We start from the raw sequence: 23,664 nt of genomic DNA on the forward strand, positions 1-23,664 counted from the left end.
CACCTGATGGTGTTGTCTGAGGATCCACTGACCACCAGCCGGTCCCGGTACTGCAGGCAGGCGATGCCGCGCTTGTGCCCGTTCAGAGTCCGCACAAACTCACACGTGCTCGTGCTCCAGACCTGGGGAACAGAGCACAAACTCCTCTGAGGACTACACCACACAAGGTTTATGGATTTCAATAGACACCACTATGAATTCACAAACTGGAGAGCCCTGAGGCTCAGCTTTTGCAAACCCCCAGTGTAACTTTACCGGCCAAGAGGGTGCTCTGGGGACCCAACAGTGACACTGAGCACTGCCACTGCACACAGAGCCACTGAGAAGAGCAGGAGGGTTGCATATAAAATGTTTTCAGGTGTTAGAGACTGCCCCAAATGATATCATAAATTTGATTACACTTGAATCTTGGTAAGTTAAAAATCATTTTTAAAAGTGGAAGTTATAACACACAAAACCCTCACATTTTTTACCAATGAATTTACTAGCAAGCTACTAGTAAAGAGAAGGTCCAAACTGTGGCCTTTAAAAGTTTGGTGGCTGCTTCTTTCTTAACATTAAAGGATTCAAACAACTTTGCCCATTTTTAATGAACTGTAATTGAAGTTGTAATGCAGAGTATCAAGTGGCTCATTTTCCAGCACGGCACAGTAGGATCTCTGGCAGAGATCTGGACAGGAAACTGCCAAGAACTTCTTGGCCCAGGCTAAGGCAGCTCTGGTTCAGAGAGGGCAGGGAAATGCCTTTGTTATACTGTAGACTCTGGGTAACTCAAATATTCTGGTATATAACAGCCTTCAAATATGGCCTCTTCAGCCTTCAAACATGGCACAGCCTGGCTGAGCTGCTAGGAAGGCACAGTGAGGAGACTGAGGGGAGACTTCACTGCAGTTCCAGCTTGAGGGGCAGGGACTGAGCTCTGCTCTGGAGGGACCAGGGACAACACCAAGGGAATGGCTGGAGCTGTGTCAGGGCAGGCTCAGGTTGGATCTCAGCAAAAGGTTCTTCCCCCAGAGGCTGGTTGGGCACTGCCCAGGCTCCCCAGGGCAGTGGGCACAGCCCCAAGGCTGCCAGAGCTCCAGGAGGGTTTGGCTGATCCTCTGGGGCACAGGGGGTGACTGCTGGGGATGGGCCTGTGCAGGGCCAGGGATTGGACTGGATGATCCTTGTGGGTCCCTTCCAACTCAGCACATCTTGGGATTCTGTGAAAGGCACTGTTGATGAACTTCACAACTGGACAAGACTGCCAAGTGAAATTAAAAATACCCACTGGAAATAGGCACAAGATGTTCCACATTCAATAAACCAACCCATCTTGAGAGTAGAGCTCAAACAGCAAATGTGCTTTGCTCTTCTGCAATTGCACCACAGAAGCCACGAGAGTATTCAAGCACAGTTATTTGCACAAACACCAACTGTCAGCAAGAGGAAGCCAAGGGGGAACAAGAAAGGTAAAGGCCCAGAACTGCTCATGGCTGCTCCGAGCTGAGGACGCTCTGAGGCTTCCCTGGCTTGGTGGCCCACGCAGAGCTGGACCAGAGCTGTGCCCACTCACTTTGATGGTCCTGTCCCCTGACGCTGACACAATGTACTTGTCATCGAAGTCCACCACGTTGACGGCAGCGCGGTGGCCGACCAGGACCCGGCGCAGGGTGATGTCGGTGGGTGAGGCCATGTCCCACACGGCGATGGATCTGTCCTTGGAGCACGTCACCATCAGGCCATTACTGAACCTCAGATGAAGCACTGCCTCGTTGTGATGGATCAGCGTGTTCAGAACTTCACCTGTATTGACATCCCAAACCCTGCGAGAGAAAAGAGCGTATCCCACATGAAGGATGATGGCTCTGCAGGGCGGGAAGGGGCACAGGTCTGTCTGATCTCTACCAGAGCTCTCTGGCTGTTTAACCCCTGCCAGGGCCTGGGGAAAGCAGGGAGATGAGTGCTGGGAAGTATTCTTGTCACACCTCACACCCACAAATAACAACTAATGGTAGCAAACACTCAGGCAGGAAATGCCTAACCTGGGATCACTGCTAAGAGAATAAGCTACTTAACAACTGTACAAACTTTTCCAGGATGACTAAAGTTTGTATGATGGAACAGACCAAAACAAACACTATCCATATGGGGTTTTTCCAGTTTTACACTATTCATTCAGATTTCATCTCCACCAGTAGCAACTGGGATGCAGCACCCTCCAGAGCTACCCAGCAGCTTACATGAAGTGTAAAATCACTACTTAATTTACTGTATTTGAGAGATTGCCATTGGCAGACCAATGCAAGGCACTAGAGGAGACAAGGCCCTTCTAGTGAACTGCACCTGAGTGTCTTCATACTGGAACATCTACTGACCATTAAGATCATAGAAGAATTTTAACTCATTATAAGCAAAACTGCAGTCAGACAAATGCTCCATATGTACTAAATGCCCTTCCAATAATAGTCACAACTGAGAGATGTCAGAAGGCAGTACCATAAACCCTAAAACAAGAAATTATTGTACAGTTGGCCATCAGCCACTCTAAAACTTCAGGATATGCCTTGAATCACTCAGGTCATATTCCTTCAAAATTCTTGAGACAGATTTTGAAAAAAAATTATTTAATGAGATGCTCTCCCAACTATGAATATCTTGTTTCTGGAATAATAGTATCGCATTTATATTAGAGATGTCTTCTGATATTTAGAGATTAATTGTAAATATTCCCAGCCCTGATACTCAAATTATCCTTGTGGAAAAACTCGACACTCACCTCACTGTAGAATCTGAAGATCCAGTTACAATGACTCTTTCATCATATTGCAGACAAAGAACTGAGCCAGTATGTCCCGTTAATACTTTTAAACATTCCAAGCTTGTTTTGTCCCAAATCTATTAAAAACAAGAAGGATAAGTGGCTTATCAAGACCAAGAACATGGATCCAAGACTTGAAAACTGTCGTAACTGCAAAGGAAGGAGGAAAACTAGAGCCCCATGAGGAGTGAGTCTGTTCCATCAGTGAGCCTTGTCCTTCCTTTCAGCTTAAGGCAAGTCTTGATGCAAGTGTGGTTTGAAATGACCAACCATCATGGAAAGATCAAATCCTGTCTGGTAAAAGGAAAAGCCATGGACAATGAGCATGGAAGCAACCTGGTAGAATGACAGCAAACCCCTGGCAACGCCAACAATCCCAGCGAAGGACAGCGGGGCACAAACACTGCACCCCTCTTGTGGGAACACTGATCTCACAAGAATGTCTTTGTGGCCAACAGAACCAACCCCTGGCTGGCAGTGCCCAACGTTTCCAGGGCAAAGTGCAGGTGACTTTGCCAGGCTCCAGCAGACATCCCACCCTGCCAAACCCTGCACAGACAAACACTGTCCCATGAGGAGACAAAGGGAGCCAAGGAAGCACAGGCAGTCAGCTGTGCCTGGCAGAGCTCCCCTGACAGCAGTGCTCACCTTGATGGAGTTGTCTCGTAGGCCACTGATGATCTTCTCATCATCATACTGTAAACAGTAGACCCCTTTGCTGTTCTCGGAGCGGCACTGGATCCTCTGCAGATTGTGTCGCCCACACCGCCAGTTGGATTCTATGGTCTGGGGGCAGGGGGAGAACCAGCAGTTAGTCCCAAGATTAGAGCAGGAATGCTCCAACACACACAGACAGCTTCCTACTTTTAAACATGCCGCCCTTAAATCTCAGCTATGTAAAACTTCAGTGAATCTTTTCTCCCTCCTCAATAAAAACACACAAACCACAATGAATTAGAATTACCACTTCTGTAATTTGCCTAAAGCTGTGTTTAGTGGGGAAAATTATGGTCAGGCAACCTTAATGACAGTTTCCCAAGGAGCCACTACAGAGATACATTCAGTTCCTCCTCCCCCCCCCATATTTATGTGACCATCTGACAGAAGCAGCAAAGATGAAACCAGGAGCTCGTACAGCCATGTTTAGTCTCCCCTGAGTGACCAACATTACAAAACTGCTGAGTCCAACAGCTGGGTTATGTGAGTTCTTGGACCTTTCCTTCCCCTACCCAGCCAAATCACCTATTAATTGTAGTTACACACTTTAAAAAGGGATTTTGAGATATGAAAGCCTCCTCTAAGCCCCTTGAAGCCTGATAAAAATAAAACTGAACAGGGACTTTATAAAGTTTCAAACAATCCAAAGTTGCTTTCCTCCTGTTCCTGTGGAAGGGTAGTTCTGCACGTTTGCATTCTGAGAGATATTTTTACAGAAAGAGACCTGACATGCCTTAAAAAGCTGCAAACTATTTTATAGTAGAACCAGGATAATTTTTGTGTTTTAATCAGCTTTATTACTTGTTAGACAACCACTGCTGGTTTCAAAGCCATGTGGGATTTTGGACAGGAAGCTCGTAACAACAACCATAAGGGAATGTGTGCAGAGAACTCCAGGCCAACACCTGCAGCACCTGGACAGGCTGGAATGTTTTCACCTTCCAGCAGAGGCACCAGAACAGGCCATTTATTTAGCAGTTTCTCAGGGATTCTCCCCAAATACTGCAAGGAATCCTGGGCAGAAGCTGATTGACTGCCAGTTTGCTTGGAAAAGCATATTTATAACCCATATAATCCTATAATCCCAACTTTCAAAGCAATAGCAGGCACCTCTGCAGTTCCTCCAAGACTCAAAACCAACACTTAGCAAAGACAGAAGTGCAGTGTGACTACGACATCCCAATTTTAGGAAAGTATCTCTGCTTCAGGGGAATACTAACTTTCCACTTCGTTTTTCACGCATTTGTTCCTTCAATTGTCTCCCATTATGCAATTTGGAGAGAATTATACACAGTCATAATACAAACCTGATGTGCCCCAGGAATTTTTCTAGATCATAAATACCAAGAGATGCTTCCAGAGGAGCAGCTGACAAGCCACTCATCCTCTCTCATTCTCTTCCAATTTGGTGGGGAAGCTGATGAAATTAGGATAATGAGGCGGCTGTCAGTTTGGGATCAGCTTCCCTGGCCAAGCAGTGCACTGTTGACTGTCAGACTGGGAACTGGGCTCCAATCTGACACTGCTCTGCTTCAGCCTTGGAGGGAGAAGCTCCTCATTATGCTCCTTGCTCAGCATGGGATGGAGGGGGAAGGACAGGCAATTTTCAGGCTTTATCTGAAGATTTTTCATCTGTACTAAGTGGGCAGGACTGCAGCTCATTAACTCCTTTGCTGCTCCAGAGGTGACCCTCAGAAACAGGAGAGGACTGCAAGCAATAACAGCAGGAACCAATGCAATTATAGATCTGAAGGTAGATTTAAAAATGCAACAGTAACACTGAAGAGACAGGAGACAAAGCATCAGAGATCTGAGTTAGCCAATTTAAACAGTTTTACAAACTATCTATGTTCAGATACTCAACTCTAAGAAGCCTTAGGGGAGAGCTTCCCTAAAGCACTGTTCTTGGAAAGCTCTGCAACGAGCGGTTGCACAAAGCAGGTGCCAGATGAGCTGTGAGAGCTCCAACACTCAGTGAGCACTTTCACACTCCAGCTTCCTGCGACAGCCACTCCCAACAGCTCCAGAACACACCGGGAACACCACAAATCCCAGCTGCTGCTGCTCACAGTCCCCAGCCACAACAGCAGCGAAAGTTCACTCAGCACACACTGGGGACACAGGGTGCCTTAATTCTTACAAATTCACTATAGGAAGCTACTTAACACACTCCCTGTAAGGAAATGATGGTTTCAAATAAAGGAAACTGCAGTCCCATGTATATCCCTGTGAAGGCACTGTAAAGCAGTTAAGTCACATGCAGGTGTACATTTTAATTCTGTGAATAGAGGTCATTTCATGTAGGCATTACACGGGGTGGCTACTGTGGGAAAATACTGCATGTTTGTTGAGAACTTGTAAAATCCCCTTACACTGCGTAAATTCTCGGTGTGCTGGGAAGGCAGCCACCATACACACAGCACACAGCAGCACTGCAATGGGCAGCAGAGTGAAACCAGATGTGGATGTATAGAGAAATAACATTATTTTAGATGACTGAATAGGGCTGAGTGGGTGGGCAACCTGGAGGACCCTCCGAGAAGGAACATGGTTAGTACAATACTGGAAACCACATGAAAGCTTTTTGCTCTAGGAAATTTCTGCTTGTTACTCAATTGTGCAGTTCGTAAAAGTCTTCATCTGCAACCTCCTTCCAGGAGGTATCTGACTGACCATGGATACACTGAGCAGGTGGGCAGGGAGGAGATCACTGTGCTCATGGACTCTCACAAACACCAGGGACTCAGTGAAGAGTCTCACTGTTTATTCGTGTGTTTATGGTTCCAAACCTAACACCAATATATTCAACACCCACTACTGTATTTTCTACAGATCCCCTCAAAAGTCTCCAACTGCCTCTGTTCTTGGCTTTCACATTAAAAGCAAGATGTTGCAGAACAGTCTCCTGAGTTCACACTTAGTTCTCACCCTTTGCTAAATGCTCACCAGAGCAACAGCAGCAAGTAGCTGACAAATGCTGTACAACCAACAAAATTCGGGCATACAAGGGATAAAGACCAAGCCAAAGCATTTCCCACAGCAGGAGAGCCATTTGGCAGCTGAAGTGGTGCATAAACGGATATGGAAAAAAGGCATTTAATGAGAGAAGTCCACATAGAAAAAGCAGTCCAATATGTAGAGGTAAAGTCAAGCCTTGACCATGCCAGAATATATTCACTGGTACAAAGATGCACAGTGCAAAATGATGCAATTCATCTGCATTAACAGCTGGAACTATACATTAGAAGTGTTAAGGATAACCTACTACAAACAGGGTTTTTTTCCATTGGATAATGTACACTGTGTTCAGCTCCTTGACTAACAATTGCATTTTTATCCTTGTGAATGTTATTGCAGAGTAAGTGGGTTTATCTTAATCCCATAAACCAAGGATTTCTATTCCCTCTGAATACACAATTCTTCTGCAGGACAAATGGGGCAGGAAAAAGAAGAAGGAACGTACACATTTGTTACGTACACAGGGATTTCTCTGACGCATTAGCTCTTCACGTGCCTTCTTCAAAGAGAAAAGAGAAAACCCCTCCTGACCACGGCAGAGGAAAGGCAGAAGTAAGGTGGGGATGGGGCACAGGATGGACTTGATGGTCTAGGAGGTCTTTTCCAATCTTACTTCTAGGATTTTACCATTAAGGATTCTGCCTTGTGCTATTAATTCTCTCATCCTATCCCACAAAAAGCCTGAACCAACCTGATCAAACAATCATTTACTTGGAAAAGCCCTCTGAGATCATCCAGTCCAACCATTCCACAGCACTGCCAAGGTCACCACTAACCCATGTCCCCAAGTGCCACATCCACACGGCTTTTAAATCCCTCCAGGGATGGGGACTCCAGCCCTGTCCTGGGCAGATGTGCCAGTGCTTGATGAAGAAACCTTCCTAATATCCTAAACATCCCCTGGTGCAACACGAGGCTGTTTCCTCTGGTTCTGTCCCTTGTTACTTGGGAGAACGAGACCAGCCCTACCCTAGATTATCCACATTAAAGCTAAACCCTGGAAAAAACAAAAAGTTACATGGAAGAAACTGCTGGCATGTTACACTGGAAGAGGTAGTAAAGAGTAACAAAGGAAACAAATACATGGAAATAAATGCAAACAAAGGTTAATTCATAAAAGTGATCAACCGGGTTTTGGTATTTACATCACTTTATGCAAACAGAAGAGTCAAGTAAGAATAAAAACCACCTTCATGAATAATAACTGGTAGCAAGTCAAACAGAGAAAGAGGGATTCACTATACCCCACTAACATATAAGGAATGTTAATTTTATACATATGTATGCAGATATTTCAAGTTCAGCATGCATTGTCTAATACAAGCAGAAGTGCCCACTTTCACACACACACACATACAGAAGGGGGGAGATTTCCAGGAATTGGTAAGTGGGCTTCTGGCATGATTCAGAAAAATCCTAGGATAGTCAAGGTTGTGTTTTTAAGAACAGTCCCAAATTAAAGTGAGGCCAAAAAACCAGGAGTGTATTACTGAGAGCTACTCACACTTGAACACTACGTGGGCTTTCAGCTCCGTCTGGGGGAAAAGAGCCCTTCCAGGATGGACTCCCAAGACCAGAGGAAAAGCTGTAAACAGTCCAGAAATCTAAACAACTCCAGAGCAAAAGGAAACGGAAGCTTTCCCCAGCAAGTGTCTTGGCAGAATTTGAGGCCTAAGATCCAAATGTGACAACACAAACTGATGAGTGTGCTCCCTTTCTGCATGAGACTGATCCCATAAGGATGGAGCTGCTCCAAGGTCCACAAGTGCAACCATTCCAACCTCACTGCAGCTTCACTGATTACTGCCAAGGAAATGAACTGCAGCTCATCCTGTCCCCACGGTCTCATTCCTGGATGCTGTGCTGGCCAGCCTTTGATGGGACACCAGTTGTTCTGTCTCCCCAGGGAAGGAGTAAAGAATCCACTCAGCTTCTCCTCAGCAGTCCCTACAACAGGAGGATGCAGATGGACAAAGCAGATGCTCTCCCTGAATCACAGAACCATAAAGACCTCCGAGATCATCAAGTCCAACTCTTGATCCAACCCCACCATGGCTCCCAGACCGTGGCACTGAAGGTCTGTCCTCTCCACCTCTGCACACACAGCCACGAAGCACAGGAGCCCAAAAGGGATTCAAGGGTAGCACCTGCTGAAGGAAACCTTTCTCATGCCTGCAGTGCCATGATCACAGTAACACACACTGATGGGTCTGGCTGCTTTTCTCTTAAAGGATCCTCATTTCCACCAATTTCCACCAACTAACAAACTTAAGATTAAAATGTCCAGCTTTTATGTTAGAGGTGCAACATTAATATATACTGACTTTAAATGGATTCCTGGTAACACCAAAGTGATGGAGGGAGGAGAAGTACTGCTGTAAGTGCCAGATCTGGAGAGGAAATCAAGCCAAATAGCAACAAAAAGAGAGATCCTCTGAGGCACTTCAGTGACATGTGCCTCTGACTATACACAACACCTGACAAAAACCATGCTGCTGAAAAATAAAATTATTGCACCTTTTAGGTTCCATTAGAGACAACAACTAAGTTCAAGCACAACATCATAAAAACACGAAGTTCTTAGAAAAACAGAATATCCTGAGTTGGAAGGGACCCACAAGGATCACTGAAGTCCAACTTCTGGTCCTGCACAGGACACCCCAACAATCTCACTCTGTCCCTGAGAGTGTTGTCCAAACCCTCCTGGAGCTCTGGCAGCCTTGGGGCTGTGCCCACTGCCCTGGGGAGCCTGGGCAGTGCCCAACCAGCCTCTGGGGGAAGAACCTTTTGCTGAGATCCACCCTGAGCCTGCCCTGACACAACTCCAGCTGTTCCCTCAGGTCCTGTTGCTGCTCACAAGGGTGAAGAGATGGAGCTGCAGACTCTGGTAAGGTCTGACCTCAGTCTCCTCCTCTCCAGCTGAACACACCAAGTGCCCTCAGCTGCTCCTCATGTGGCCCCTCCAGACCCTGCCCCATCCTCATGTCCTCCTCTGGACACTGTCCAACAGCTTTAGATCTTTCTGATATTGTGGCACCCAAAACTGCCCCCAGAACTCAAGGTGAGGCCGCCCCAGGGCAGAGCAGAGCGGGACAATCCCCTCCCTGATGCCCCAGGACAGGGTTGGCCCTCCTGGCTGCCAGGGCACTGCTGACTCAGGGCCAACAGGGCACCCACCAGGACTCCCAGGGCCCTTCCCCTAGAGTTGCTCCCCAGCAGGTGTGACACAGGCAAAGTGAGTCAAAGAATCCAAGACAGGGCCCACCCCATGCTGGGGCATCTGAAAGGAGTGCTTGCCCTGTTCAGAGGGGACAGTAGAGATCTGTGTCATGCACCACAATAACCATGTCCCTGCTGCTCCAAAGCCTCTCCTTTCCTTGGCCAGCTTCATTTTTAAGAAATGCCTTTTGGAAAGCGCCTGTGGAACAGAGATTTCAAAGGCTGGCTGAAAAAATTTCTAGGCAAATAATGCTGACCAGATTCTCCCCACACATGCACATAAAGTTTCTTCAGATCATAATGAGAGCAGTACTAAACAAATCCATTTCTCTCAGAAATTATACACTGCAACTTTCATAAACAACCATCTCGTGCTGGTAGGGACTAAGGGTGGGAGCTGATTTCTTCCCCTCTTCCAATTGTCCCAAGGCTTTAAAATTTCAGTTCCAGTCCTAGAATCTGAACTTATCCAGAATTCAGAAGAACACATGATGTTTATCTGATGGTCTGGCACCACATTTTCCTAAGGTCTTCAGAAAAAACACATTTTAATTCTTGTCTTAATTAAGTGGATCTAAGTCTCCACGGAAACCAGATGAGGGCATCCATCATGTGCCTAAAGATAAGGGGAACATTTATGAAATAAGTCTTCTCAACTCACCACCAGAAATAGATACTTGTGCTAATCCTGAGGGGAAAACAGAATAGTTGGCCAAGCTTCACAAATCAGATGGAAAAATTCCAGGGACTTGGGGTTCTGGAATCAGCATCACTGAACTCCCCAGCCTGGTGCCGTGGGATGGACACAGTCCCGTGGGAAGGACACCCTGCACCAACCAGGTGCTCTCCAGAAACAAGGCCTTGCAAACCAAGTTCAGTTTCCTAGGACAACACCCAAATCAAGTTTTCCCTTTAAAAAATCTCTTAAAGAAGTTTGGCAACCCAACATGTGACTTGGAGATGGTCAAAATGACTGGGCCACCTCTCGTGAAATGAAACCTAATTAAATCTTTGGCTTCACAGCGGAGGTGGAGATTTACCACCTCTTTCCAAGAATTTGGTTTCAGATCTCTAATGTCCTCTTATTTTCAAATCCAGTGATTTCAGAAGGGACATGATGTTCCTAAAACGTGTTTGGAAATAAACAGATGCTGGCACCATTAAATTTTCAGAGGCAAGGGAAGCCCCCTTTGCCAAGTCACTCACTGCCTGTATTACCTTGGAGATATCACCACATTGTGCTGGCATGAACTTTTGACCAAAATGCAAACAGAGCCCAAGGGAAAGAATTCCAATTTGCTGTTTCTCACTTGTCATTTTTCTTTCCAATTGTTAATTCAGATTTGGGATTATTTTTCAAATTCTGACAGTCAGACAGCACCTTCTCCTTTGAGCTTATCTCTGCCCACAACCCAATTTAGTACCAGCTGCAGTGAATTCCAAACTCTCACCATTAGAAACAGTCCAGCAGAATTTGGTTAATCTTTGTGCTCCAGGGGTGTTTTACTGAATTAAAAAATTAAGTCTTTTAACAACAGGTTCTGTAAATGCTTTGGCTCATCACTCGCTCCCCAAGCTCTGACCCTCTGACAGAAACAAGAAGATCTTATTAAAGGCCCAGGAAAATATTTGAAGAAAAAAACATTATGGTATTCAGAGATACAAAATTCTTCATCACAGTTAAGATGAGAGTCCTATTTAAGAGCTTCTGCACATGGCTGTGAAACATGAAAGAATGGGAAAAGTAAGAAACTGTGGGAGAGCACAACTTGAGGCTTAAAAACAATGAGAGGAGGAAGAAGTTAAGAACTGCTCCTAATCTTAAAGCTAAATTTGGTTGTTATGGTACTCACCCTCTACATTTTTAAAAAGTGTTAAAAGCTTCTTTTGACAGCCCTTTAGGGAAGTAATTTGTGAAAAGTACTTTAAAGGGAGATTTATTTGAAAAATTATAATAGACCTTTGCAAGTGGAAGAATTATTAGCCCCTTGACTATCAGCAGAAACACTCAGCCCACTGTAGGTTGGAAACCTGACAAACAGCAATATTTCAGAGGGCTTGAAGGAAATTTGTAAGCAGGGAAAACTCTGCTGTGGCACAAAGCCCCTGCCTTCCCCTCCAGCTCAGCCGTGCTCAAGAACCAGGAATAGGAATCACACTCTCTGTGTAAATGGAGCCTTGGTGATTCTGGAAGTGGCCACTGGTTTTCAAACAGAGACTTCTCCACTCTAGAACACTGGACACAGCAATATAGGACAGATATTGAGCCATTAGCGTGTCAAAAAAGGAGGCAACGAAAATGGGGAAGGGCCTTGATTTGAAGGTGTGGGAGGACACTGAGGGCACTTGGTGTGTTCAGCTGGAGGAGACTGAGGGGAGACCTCAGTGCAGTTGCAACTGCCTGGGCAGGGGCAGAGGAGGGGCAGGGACTGAGCTCTGCTCTGGGGGGACCAGGGACAGCAGCCAGGGAATGGCTGGAGCTGTGTCAGGGCAGGCTCAGGTTGGATCTCAGCCAAAGGTTCTTCCCCCAGAGGCTGGTTGGGCACTGCCCAGGCTCCCCAGGGCAGTGGGCACAGCCCCAAGGCTGCCAGAGCTCCAGGAGGGTTTGGCTGATCCTCTGGGGCACAGGGGGTGACTCTTGGGGCTGGGCCTGTGCAGGGCCAGGGGTTGGACTCCATGATCCTTGTGGGTCCCTTCCAGCTCAGCACATTCTGTGTTTCTGTAATTTATTTCCTAGTTCAGGCAAAGAGAGGCTTCAGTTCCTCTTGCTCAAGTGAAGGTCAGAGGCAGGAGCCCAGAGCTGACAGGTCCCTGCTTTACTCCACTTCCCAAGTGCCCCCGGACCATGGATGGTGTTGAGATTACTGCCAACACCTTAAATTCAACCCCAAGTGATTGACAACCATCGACAACCACCAACAAACGAAGTTTTTTCATGGGTTTATAGAAACAAGCACGGAAGGGAAAGCACAGAACTACAGGAGGTTTTCCCTGAACGGCCTTGATTCTGCTTCTCTATTCCTTTCTTCCTCCACTTGAGCCACACAGGAGTTCCCTGTGTGCCCCAGGAATATTTCACTTCCTTATGAATGGAAGCATTGGACAGAAACTACAAGAACCATAGGAAGAAGCAGCTGGATCACCAGGCAGCTTGGAATGGGCAGAAACTGCAGCAACAGCTCCCAGTTTGCTCTCTGCAGTGCAGAGAACACAACTCTATCTCTTGACTTCCAAACACCAGGGTGTTTTCTCTCCATTTTGAACAGATGAGCTCTTATTTACCAGGCTGTGCGGTGCAATTTTTTCTCCTAATTTGAAGGTTTAATATATTTATTGTTAATTTAATGAAATTCAAGGGTTTTTTTAAGAAACAGGCTCATGACTGTATCTTTTTAATGGCACACCCTTTCCCCATTCTCAGACTGACCATTTTTCTAGATTTATTATTGATATTGGGGATGAGAAAAGCATGGAGGGTTTCTTTTTTTCCTACTTATTTCATTCTAGCAAGAGCTGTCCAATTCAGGAGCTTTGTTTCTGTGCACTGCACCAGCAAATATACAGCAACTGAAGAATCACAGCATTAAAGAGCAGACTGGGACAGTTCAAAAGGCCTCAGAAAGTCCTCAAAACACCTTCAAGGAATTCTCTCATCTTTAACAGTAACAATCCCTACACAAATGTTCCACTTACACAAATATATATATGAGTTTCAGAAGACCATCCTTAAAAGTGTGAGTTACACTAACACCGAACTCTTTCAGTGGTCTGTGCAAAAGTTTTCATGCTGCTTTTTGCCCATTTTCTTTACAGAACTAGGCCAGAATTGTGCAGAAAGCAAGAAAATATCACAGTGAGAATTCCTCCAAATCCCATGGGCTTCTGCTGATTGCAGTATCACTCTCATTCCTTACAGGGAGAAGACATCAAATAACAAAGTGTATCATTCAGTTCACAGGTAAATATCAAGTTTGGTCATATCTTGCCTAGGCTGCATTGCATGCTTAGTTCTTTATCTTTGAATGTTAATAAATTATGTAGCAAGGTTTATAAAAAGATATTTGAGAAGTATATTATGCCTTCCAGCAGATCCTTTTCACAGTCAAGTTAAGAGCTCTGGATAATTTTGTTTCCTGAGTGCCAAGGACACAAATTGCCATTTGCCATTGCCCAGTGATTCCATTAGTTCACACCTGTCTTCAACACCAAAACACGTGTTTCCCCACTAATGAATTTCAGACCAATAATTTCACATCCTGAAATGAATCCATGACAGTCTGTGGTGTAACTCCAGAGTGTTGTGGTGGGTACACAGCAAATAGAGCAAGACACATTTGCTGCCTGCAGGTAGAATATTGGGATTATCCTGATTTATCAGAAATACTTTTAAATGACCAAGTAAGCCCAACTCTGGAAATCTTAAACCAAGATGAGCAAAATTTTATATCCAAAGTTTGCCACTGATGCCCCTGTGGGTTTATCATCATAGGCCTGGTTATTGTTCCCATCAAACCACTGGAGAGGGGAAAAATCCCACATGGTGAGCAAAGCTGGATTTGCAAAAGTCAGTCACTGCTCTAGAAGTACTAAGTTACATTTTAAATGACTGGAGTTTTAAGGCATTAACCCTCAGATCACTTCCTAAGGGAATGTGACCAGTATACTGAACATTCAGCAATACACGGAACTGTTTGGCAGTCATGTGCTCTATATCAGCTATTTTATTAAGATCCATAGTCCCAGAAGAGTTCCAAAAATCTTTAAGTGCAAAAAGGATGGTGTTAACACCAAGTTAATGCCTGTACTGTGGCAGCGAGTTGCTGAGAGCAGTAGTGACACAGATCCATTGCTCCAACATGCACCCCCTCTGAAAGCCCCCCAACGTGCACCATTGTCTGTCCTGCAGACAAGATCCATCACAACACCTACCTCTATATCCTGGATTATCTTTGGGTATAAGGACCTGTAAAATGAGTTGGGAGGCCCATCTGTTGGTCTGTTTTTAAACAGGTACTGATCCCTAGAAAGAAACAGAAACACAGTTTTCATTATATCGTCAAGAATCCAAACTTCAAAGGGATGCAAAGCCTGCCCAAAACAAACCATTACAACATACTCTCACAGGATACCTGGGAGAATTTTTAGTATTGCTGTTACAACCCCTGTGAATGTGCAATTTGACAAGTATTTAAAATGTCCAAGATTAAAAAGATAACAGGTATTTTCCTTATGGTTTTCCAATTAGGATTCACTGCTCCACAAGGTTTCCAGGCAGCAGGCTGTCCCTTGCTCTGTACAACATGCCTTGTTGTGCTCAGGCACACCACTAGAGAGCATAGGGAAACAGGTTTCTGAAGCAGAACATCTCTTCAGATACTTGGAAAGGACAGAAGTCCACTGCCACAAACAGAAATGGTTTCTCTTCGAGAGGCTTCTGCAGCCCAAGCAGCTATTTTACACTGTAAGCAAAAAAGTTGAATTGGAAATACTTCACTTGAGAAAAAGCCCTGCAAACGTGCTGTCACTAGCTTTTGTGAGCTGATGGAATTGTTAGTTCTCCCTGCAAAACAGAAATTCCAAATCTGCAGAAAGACTTAAGCAAGAAAGCAAGTGTGACAGACACGGGAGCACAAAAGGACAAGGCAGGGCAGGAAGGGGAGCTGACAGCTTTGACCACGGCTACCCCCCAGTCCCTGGAGCTCAGCAATACCCATTTACTATAGATTTCCTTTTTGGCAAAGCTCATTATTAGAGCATTGTAAAGGAGAGTTTAGTTGTGAAGGTACTTACCAGCCCCTCCTCTCTGACAGCCCCTTCCACAGCGGGTCCGTGCGTACCATCCTCTCGATGAGCTTCTTCCAGAGCATTCCCTCCGAGATGACCCTCTGCCACTCCTTACACACCAGCTCTGCTGCACAGAGGGATCTGGCATCGAGATAGGAAAGGATGTTCTCTGCTATGTGATCTAAGCCTTGCTCTGCAAAGGAATAAAGGCAACCAGTCAGTTGGTGCACAGAGAACTGAATGAGCTTTGCAAACACCCCAGAAATGCAGAGCTCTGGGGCACTGCAGGGACACCAGAGTCACCCTGTCACACGGGCAAGCACCAGCTACAAACGACTGCAAACACACACCACAGCATCTCCAATGTTTGACACCTCCCCTGCTCTGCCCTGTGGGACTGTCCCTCTGCCCTGCAGGGAGAATGAGCACAACAAGGCATCCAAAGGGCAGCAGGGCCAGGGAGGGGACTGTCCCCATTCACTCTGCTCTCCTGAGACCCCACCTGGAGCGCTGGGCACAGTTCTGGTGCCCCCAACATAAGGAGCACATGGAACTGCTGGAGCAGAGGTCATGGGGTTGCTGAGGGGACTGGAGCATCTCCTCTGTGGAGACAGGCTGGGAGAGCTGGGGCTGCTCAGCCTGGAGGGGAGAAGGTTGTGTGGAGACCTCCCAGCACCTGCCAGTGTCCGAAGGGCTACAGGAATGCTGGAGAGGGACTTTGCATGAGGAACTGTAGAGACAGGACAAGGGGGAATGGGTTCACACTCACAGAGAATAGGTTTAGATTGGGTATTAGAAAGAAATTCCTCCCTGTGAGGGTGGGGAGGCCCTGGCACAGGTTGCCCAGAGAAGCTGTGGCTGCCCCTGGATCCCTGGAAATGTCCAAGGCCAGGTTGGATGGGGCTTGGAGCAACCTGGGCTAGTGGAAGGTGTCCCTGCCCATGGCAGGGGGTGGAACTGGATGGTCTTCAAGGTCCCTTCCAATCCAAACCATTCTATGTGGTTCTGTGAACCTAAAATTCAGCAGAGTGCACAAGCAGCAGAATGCATTTTGCTACTTCTGGGCACAGAATCTGGGATACTTTGAGCACACAATCCCCCAGCACATGGTCATCTTCCAGCACACACTTTACTAAGCAGCAGCAGTAACAAATTAAACTACTGATTCTTTGACCATTCCCTCACATGTAACACCAGGTAATTCGGCTCAAACGATACAGGGCACCACAGAAACAGACACAGAGCACTGAAAGTGTGAGCACAGATTCTGCAGACACTTTCTTGCACCAAACACAAGGACATCTTTTCTATTTAAGCCCTTTTAGGAATCTGCTGGTGCCAAATCCACTCCTTAATTTTCCTCAGGACTCGAGTGGCAGAGCATATGCCAAAGGCACCATGCCCTCTAGCCTGATGTAGGGAGGGGAAATAATGAGTTGGACAGTTATTTGTTAACTGCAAATGGTGCTCTAACATCCAAAGCACTTATCCCAATTCAGGGATTACTGTTCCTAGATCCATACTTAGTGAAATTATTCCTGAACTACTTACACCAGAGGCTGGGGGGGGGGTTGAGGCTTCACAAGAGGGAAAAAAAAAAATCAAGAGCAGTAATTTTTTTTAAACAACTTCAAGTTGAGCAACTCAGATTGTAACATTCCATAAAGGATTTATTGAGGAGCCAATGGATGCAACTGGTTCTAGTATGAGAACCAGTTAAGAACCCTCAGGATCAGCAGCAGCTGAGTAACTCTCAAATCATGAGGGACAACAGTGCAGCTTCTGCATCCTAAATTCCAGTGCAAAATAGACTTAGGTTAGCTTCCCAAAGATTTCCCAATGTATTTACAACAGCCATACGAATGGATATTATCTTGGTATCTTTCCTGCAGCTGCTGCTCTCCCACTCTCAGGGCACAGAGGTGTGAGTTTGGGTACTGCCCATCAGAGTGAGCTCAGCAGGGAACCACAGGAGAACTCCCAGGTAACAGGACATGACTCCAAGCAAAAGCCTTTGGCCAGTACTCATCCCAGGAACATCCACTTGGGAGCTCCAACACTGTGATTCCACCTGCAGCATCAGGATGTTGGTCAACAGCCAAGAGCTACCACAGAATCCCAGAACAGTTTGGGTTGGAAGGGATCTCAAAGCTCAGCTCATTCCATGGGCAGGGACACCTTCCACCAGGCCAGGCTGCTCCAGGCCCCACTATCTGGGGACTAGGGATACACCAACATTCCCTTCAAAGATCCCAGAAGTAGCTTGGTAACCCCTGTGATCCTTTCATATCACAGTAGGGTCACAGTTAGGTATGAAATGCTCTCAGCACCCCAGCACATTCCAGACTGTCAGAAGGGGGCCTGGCCTGTTGATCCAGGACTACATAAGGCAACATGCTACAAGAGATTATTTCATAGCTCTCAGTTAATACTTCTTCAGGAGCACCGGGCACTTCAACTGAAACTGGCAGAAGAAATAAACACGACAATAAATAGGATTATTGCAGTGAGCTGCCAGCACAGACCAATGAGGACACCAACCAGGTGAACACCGCACGTGTTTGCCTCTGCCCAGACCTCGTCTCCTGCTGAGGGTGCCTGATTTAAAAACAGGATTGCAGTTGAGCAAAGGTCCATACACAGAAACCACTTCAACAATGTGCTTGCACTAAATTTAAACAGCAATCAAACTCTTCTTGTCCATGTTCTAACTACAGCATGATGGGTCCCACAAAAAGTCACTCATAAGTCTGTTATTTATTTCAAAGGACCTGTAATTTTGCTTTCCCCAAAACTCCCCTGAATCTGAGATCTTGAATAACTCCATTTTCATGAGTAACACAGACCAGTTGGCCAAGTATGAAAAGAATCTCTCAAAGCAGGAGATGACGACCTTTTTAATTTTCTACTTTATCTCATGACAGCCTACTTTAGGCCTCAAATAGTCCTGGAAAACCAAAGGAACTCCTGTTAATTTCTGAAGGAATTAAGAAAGTGTGTCCTCCACTGCACGCTAAACTTGGCATGGCCTCTGTAAAAATGAACAGCAACAGAAAGGAGAAGCCAATACATGTAGTTTTATTCATTTATTCATTTCTTCTACATAATTAGAGAACTAAAAAAAGGCTTTAAAGGATGGTGAAAGCTCCTACAATGTAAACTGAGTTTATACAAATTTTTCAACACCAGTCATAATAACAGATTCAAATAACTGAAATGTAACAATGTCCAAATAACTGGTGGGTCTCAAATCTCACCGGTTCCAAAAAAGCAAATTCTCTCTTAACACCACCGTGTCTCAGAGAGCTTTAAGCTGCCCCATCTCCTACATCAGCAGTCTGAGGAAAATACCAGGGCATTTTAAATCCACCAGAACAGTGGCCTGCCAGTCTGCCACATCCCAGTCTTGCTAGTCAAAACAGCTCTGAGATTCTAGATGCTGTTCACTTGGGATGTACTTATCTTACTGTGATGCCATGTGATTTGAAACAGTTCTCGAGGTTTTTGCAGAAAATATAATCATTGCAAGGTCCCTTTCAAGAGTCAGTTTAAAATCATGAAGCCTTAGGTACCAAGACAACAAATTAATTCATTATGAAAGTGGAGGACATGGTTGGTTAAAATGAACAAACAGGTCTGCTGAGTAAAGCACTTCTGACTGTGAAGGTTCCAGTTGTGAACAGGGCACACACCACGTTCTAACAGGAACTCATCTAACAGTTATTTTAGACTTTAGTACCAAAGAGTCGTGTTCAAAAACACAAGAACAACCTATCACAGAATCAGAGTGGGTCAGGCTGGAAGGGCCCACAGTGGCTCATTTGGTCCCACCTCCCTGCTCCAGCAGGGCCATCCCAGAGCACATGGCACAGGGTTGTGTCCACACAGCTCTGCAAGATCTCCAGTCAGGAGACTCCACACCCTCTCTGCTCTCTCTCCAGGGCTGGGTCACTGCCCAGCAAAGAAGTTCTTCCTCCTGTCCAGCTGCAACTTCCTGGGCATCAGTTCCTGCCCGTTCCTCCTGGGCCATTGCTGGGCCCCCCGAGCAGAGCCTGCTCCAGCCTCTGCCCCCTCCCTGCAGCCCCTGACACAGCCTGGGGAGGGCCCCTCTCAGGCTCTGCTCTGGAGGCTGAACAGCCCCAGCTCCCTCAGCCTTTGCTGCTCCCAGAGCTGCTCCATCCCTTGGGCATCTCCGCAGCCTGCGCTGGCCCCGCTGCAGGAGCTCCCTGGCCCTGCTGTGCTGAGGAGCCCGAGCTGGGCCCAGCCCTGCAGATGTGCCTGCCCAGGGCTGGGCAGAGGGGCAGGATCCCCTCCCTGCCCTGCTCCAAGGCTCTTCCTGATGCCTCCAGGATCCCTTTGGCCTCCTTGGCCCCCAGGACACACGGCTGGGCAGAGCAAGTGACTCTGTGGTTCATCTCTAACCCGGCACTCACAACAGAGCTCTTCCTGTTCAGGACATTGTGAAGGGGCAGGATTTTCTACACAAAGCTCAGCAGTTCCCACAGCAAACAGTGCAGAGGACACGGCAATTATCCCCTGTAACTGCAAACCCCGTGTGAGCAGAGCACTACATCGAAGTTCCTGTACAAAAGGTGTTTCAAGCTCCCATTTCACTGCACCATTTTTCTTCCAACAGCCAATATACACCATCTGACCTGAGCTCACCTCCCCCTCCCTCTGCAGAGGCTGTTAGTGCACTCACTGTCCTGCACATGTACTAAAGGTGTATTATTTACCTCCCACAGGAACAGTTAGTCAAGTCATTGGGTAATAAAGAGACTACAATGCTAAGAACTGTCAGAATTGATCACTCAGTTCCATCAGGTTGCTACATTTCATGGGTACTAATTAAACAGAAAAAATAATGACAGCAAAACTTGGAACAAGTTCAAAGAAACCAGAGGTTAACACCAAAGAGTTACAGATAATTTCAGCAGACTCAGCAATTACTGAAAAGTGAGGAGAACACCATGATGCCAACAGGATTTCTGCAATATGGGGCAGAGTGACAAGTACACTGACTTTCAGCTTCCATCTCTCCCGGAGATCCCAGGATGCTGTCTTGTCCCTTCCCTGTGACAGGCATTTGGAACCAGCAGTGGTGTGGCAGGAGAGCACACACACATCAAACCAACCTTTTCAGATGTCCTGAACTCCCCTTTGTTAGAAGAAAAACATGGCCCAGCTATGGCTGGGTTCCAAAACAGCCAGGAGCACACATCAGACAAATCTGCCAATGTCTGCACTCTTCAGGTGGTAAATTCTCTATTCCTGCATCCCTAAGATTGCAGGAGACTGAGCAAAGGAATGATGCAATGTTCATCACATAAATGTCTGGAGAGCCAAAGGAACAGCTGTCCTTGGCACATGGGGGTCAAAACAATACTCATGTTTTGAAACAATTCTCAAGGTTTTTCCAGAAAATATAATTATTGCAAGGTCACTTTGAAGAGTCAGTTTAAAATCATGAATCCTCAGATATCACAATGACAAACAAACTGACTGTGGAAGTGGAGGGCACAGTGATCCCTAGAGAAGGTTGGACAGCAGGATCAGTGCTGAACAGGGACCCAGCTGCTGGATGCTGTTGTTATGCCCAAGGTGAGAAGTGTAATTTTGCCCAATTAGCATACTTTATAAACCAACAATAACATGTGTACTGAACTCCTTAGGTGAGAGAAACTGAAAAGAGCACTGAGCAAACCCTAACTCTGCCCTTCTTTCAGCCATGGACTGAGGAGGGGCTGTGGGAGGGACAGGGCAGCCACGCTGGCACAGCAATGTGATGCTCACACCTCACTTATAGTTCTGAGCAACTTTTGAAATGTAGAGATCATGAACATGTCAGCTGTGAAATCAACAATTCCTAAAGGAGAAAGTGATGGATAAATAGAAGATGCTCAAATGACATGGAGGCAGCTTCAGGGTGAGCTAATTGTGGCCTTCCGGTACCCAAAGGAACCAACAGGAAAATGGAGAGAGACTATTGACAAGGACCTGGAGGAACAGGACAAGGGGGAATGGCTTCACACTGCCAGAGGGCAGGGTTAGATGAGATATTGGGAAGAAATTGTTCCCTGTGAGGGTGGGGAGGCCCTGGCACAGGTTGCCCAGAGAAGCTGTGGCTGCCCCTGGATCCCTGGAAGTGTCCAAGGCCAGGTTGGACGGGGCTTGGAGCAACCTGGGCTGGTGGAAGGTGTCCCTGGCATGGCAGGGGGTGGGACTGGATGGTCTTCAAGGTCCCTTCCAACCCAACCATTCTGTGATTCCATGACATTCATGGATAAAAAAATATTGTAAGAGTTTATCTGTTACTGCCATCTCCTGGCAACAAACTAAACAATCCTCCTGCCCTGAAGGAGAGATGGATGAGAACTCCAAGGAGCTGTAAAGTTACCCACAACCAAACCAAGGCCACACTGCAGAGCATCCTTTCAACCAAACATGTGCCTGGTTCTTTGGTTTTCTGCTGCTGTTGGGTTTGGGTTTTCCCTCCTACTCTCATACACTCTGATTATCTTTCAGAAGACACCGACCAGTTCAGTTTGAGAATCACACTTGACAAGCCTTTCAGAGTCAGCACTGCTGCATCACTTGTGTTTCCAGAGCTGGCAAGTGGGTTTGAATCGAGCACAAACACTTCACAAGTTTCATATCAGCATATTCTGGTATCAGAAATCCATGTTGTATTTGAAATCCTTCACGTGAGTAAGAATGTACACGTCATTTGAGCAGTGTCAGAAGAATTTGACTGAGTCACAATTTTAACACCATAAAAAAAGCACTCGAAGTCAGTCCCAATGGCAGACAGGACACAGCAGGGCTTGCCTTCTATCCTGACACTTTTCAGCACAAGGCAAACACAGCATTGTTGAAGTCCATGGGTTTATGATTTCCTATTTAGAAATGAATGTGGTCTTCAGTCACTTATGTTCAACTTCAGTTTGCTTTCTTGTGAAATATATTTTTCACAAAGATTTTTCCATACTTTTCCAGATTAAATGCAGTTGCCCAGAATTGATTAAAAAAAATTAGAGATGACAAAGCAGGAACATGTTACAGCTGTTCAGTCTTTCACACAACTGCATTGGAAAGGGCAATGACAATCCTCTGAAAAATATTGTGAAAATCTGGATCCAGAGACACCCTTCACGCTCAAAGTCTGGAAGTGCAACCAGAATGACCAAGGCACCACCAGCAATCCATCCCCAAGCTAAGCCTTCTTTGGAGGGGGCAATGTTCCCATTTCTGGCTGTTTACAGGACAATTTGAAGCAGAAATGAATGCCATGTCCTCAGAGAGGGACAAACTTCACTGTGCCACTGGAGAGCTGGCCCAGAGTCTTGAACCAAAGCCTCTCCTCCACTCCAGAGAGCCCAGGGGACTGGGCACTACAGTGTTTGGTGCCTTTCTGTGGGAGGTGCAGAACTTGGAAGGACCGGGCTAAGACTTGGGTCTTTCTCAAAATCCTATTTTAAAAAAATCCTGTCACTATAACCTACATACCAAGAGTTTAGAGGACAGGACTAGAACACAGGTCCCAAGGAGAGCAAATAAACTAAAATATAAGGAAAAAATCTTTCTTCTTAAGGTGCCTTCTGTTTCCCACAGGTTAGGAAAGTTCTACAGAAGATTTCAGCTTGACTGTCTACAGAAGAATGTTTTATGGAACTATAAGGTCAAGTGCTTGGAGAGCCAAACCCCAAGTGACAAGTGTGCAGCTAATTTTTATTCACTTAGAACCACGGAATATCCTTGGTTGGAAGGGACCCACAAGGGTCACCAAAATCCAACTCCTGGTCCTGCAGAGACATCCCAACAATCCCACCCTGTCCCTGAGAGCGTTGTCCAAACCCTCCTGGAGCTCTGGCAGCCTTGGGGCTGTGCCCACTGCCCTGGGGAGCCTGGGCAGTGCCCAACCAGCCTCTGGGGGAAGAACCTTTTGCTGAGATCCAACCTGAGCCTGCCCTGACACAGCTCCAGCCATTCCCTGGCTGCTGTCCCTGCTCACACAGAGCAGAGATGGAGCTGCCCCTCGGGAGGAGCTGCAGACCCCGGTGAGGTCTGACCTCAGTCTCTTCCTCTCCAGCTGAACACACCAAGTGCCCTCAGCTGCTCCTCGTGTG

General features: G+C 46.3%; 1 protein-coding gene across 4 annotated transcripts in view; it reads right to left on the reverse strand.

The window, feature by feature from the left end:
• Window positions 1-23,664, reverse strand: part of FBXW11 (F-box and WD repeat domain containing 11) — a 77,430-nt gene that overhangs the window by 9,026 nt on the left and 44,740 nt on the right. For all 4 annotated transcript variants that reach the window (XM_032702902.1, XM_032702900.1, XM_032702901.1 and 1 more), the window contains 6 exons: window positions 15,545-15,731; window positions 14,684-14,774; window positions 3,449-3,586; window positions 2,759-2,877; window positions 1,556-1,805; window positions 4-122 (listed from right to left, as the gene is read on the reverse strand). In XM_032702902.1, coding sequence (XP_032558793.1) covers window positions 4-122; window positions 1,556-1,805; window positions 2,759-2,877; window positions 3,449-3,586; window positions 14,684-14,774; window positions 15,545-15,731 — 904 coding nt within the window. The remainder of the gene's footprint in view (window positions 1-3; window positions 123-1,555; window positions 1,806-2,758; window positions 2,878-3,448; window positions 3,587-14,683; window positions 14,775-15,544; window positions 15,732-23,664) is intronic.

Source organism: Chiroxiphia lanceolata, chromosome 15, assembly GCF_009829145.1.
Source record: "Chiroxiphia lanceolata isolate bChiLan1 chromosome 15, bChiLan1.pri, whole genome shotgun sequence".
NCBI classification, from domain to species: domain Eukaryota; kingdom Metazoa; phylum Chordata; class Aves; order Passeriformes; family Pipridae; genus Chiroxiphia; species Chiroxiphia lanceolata.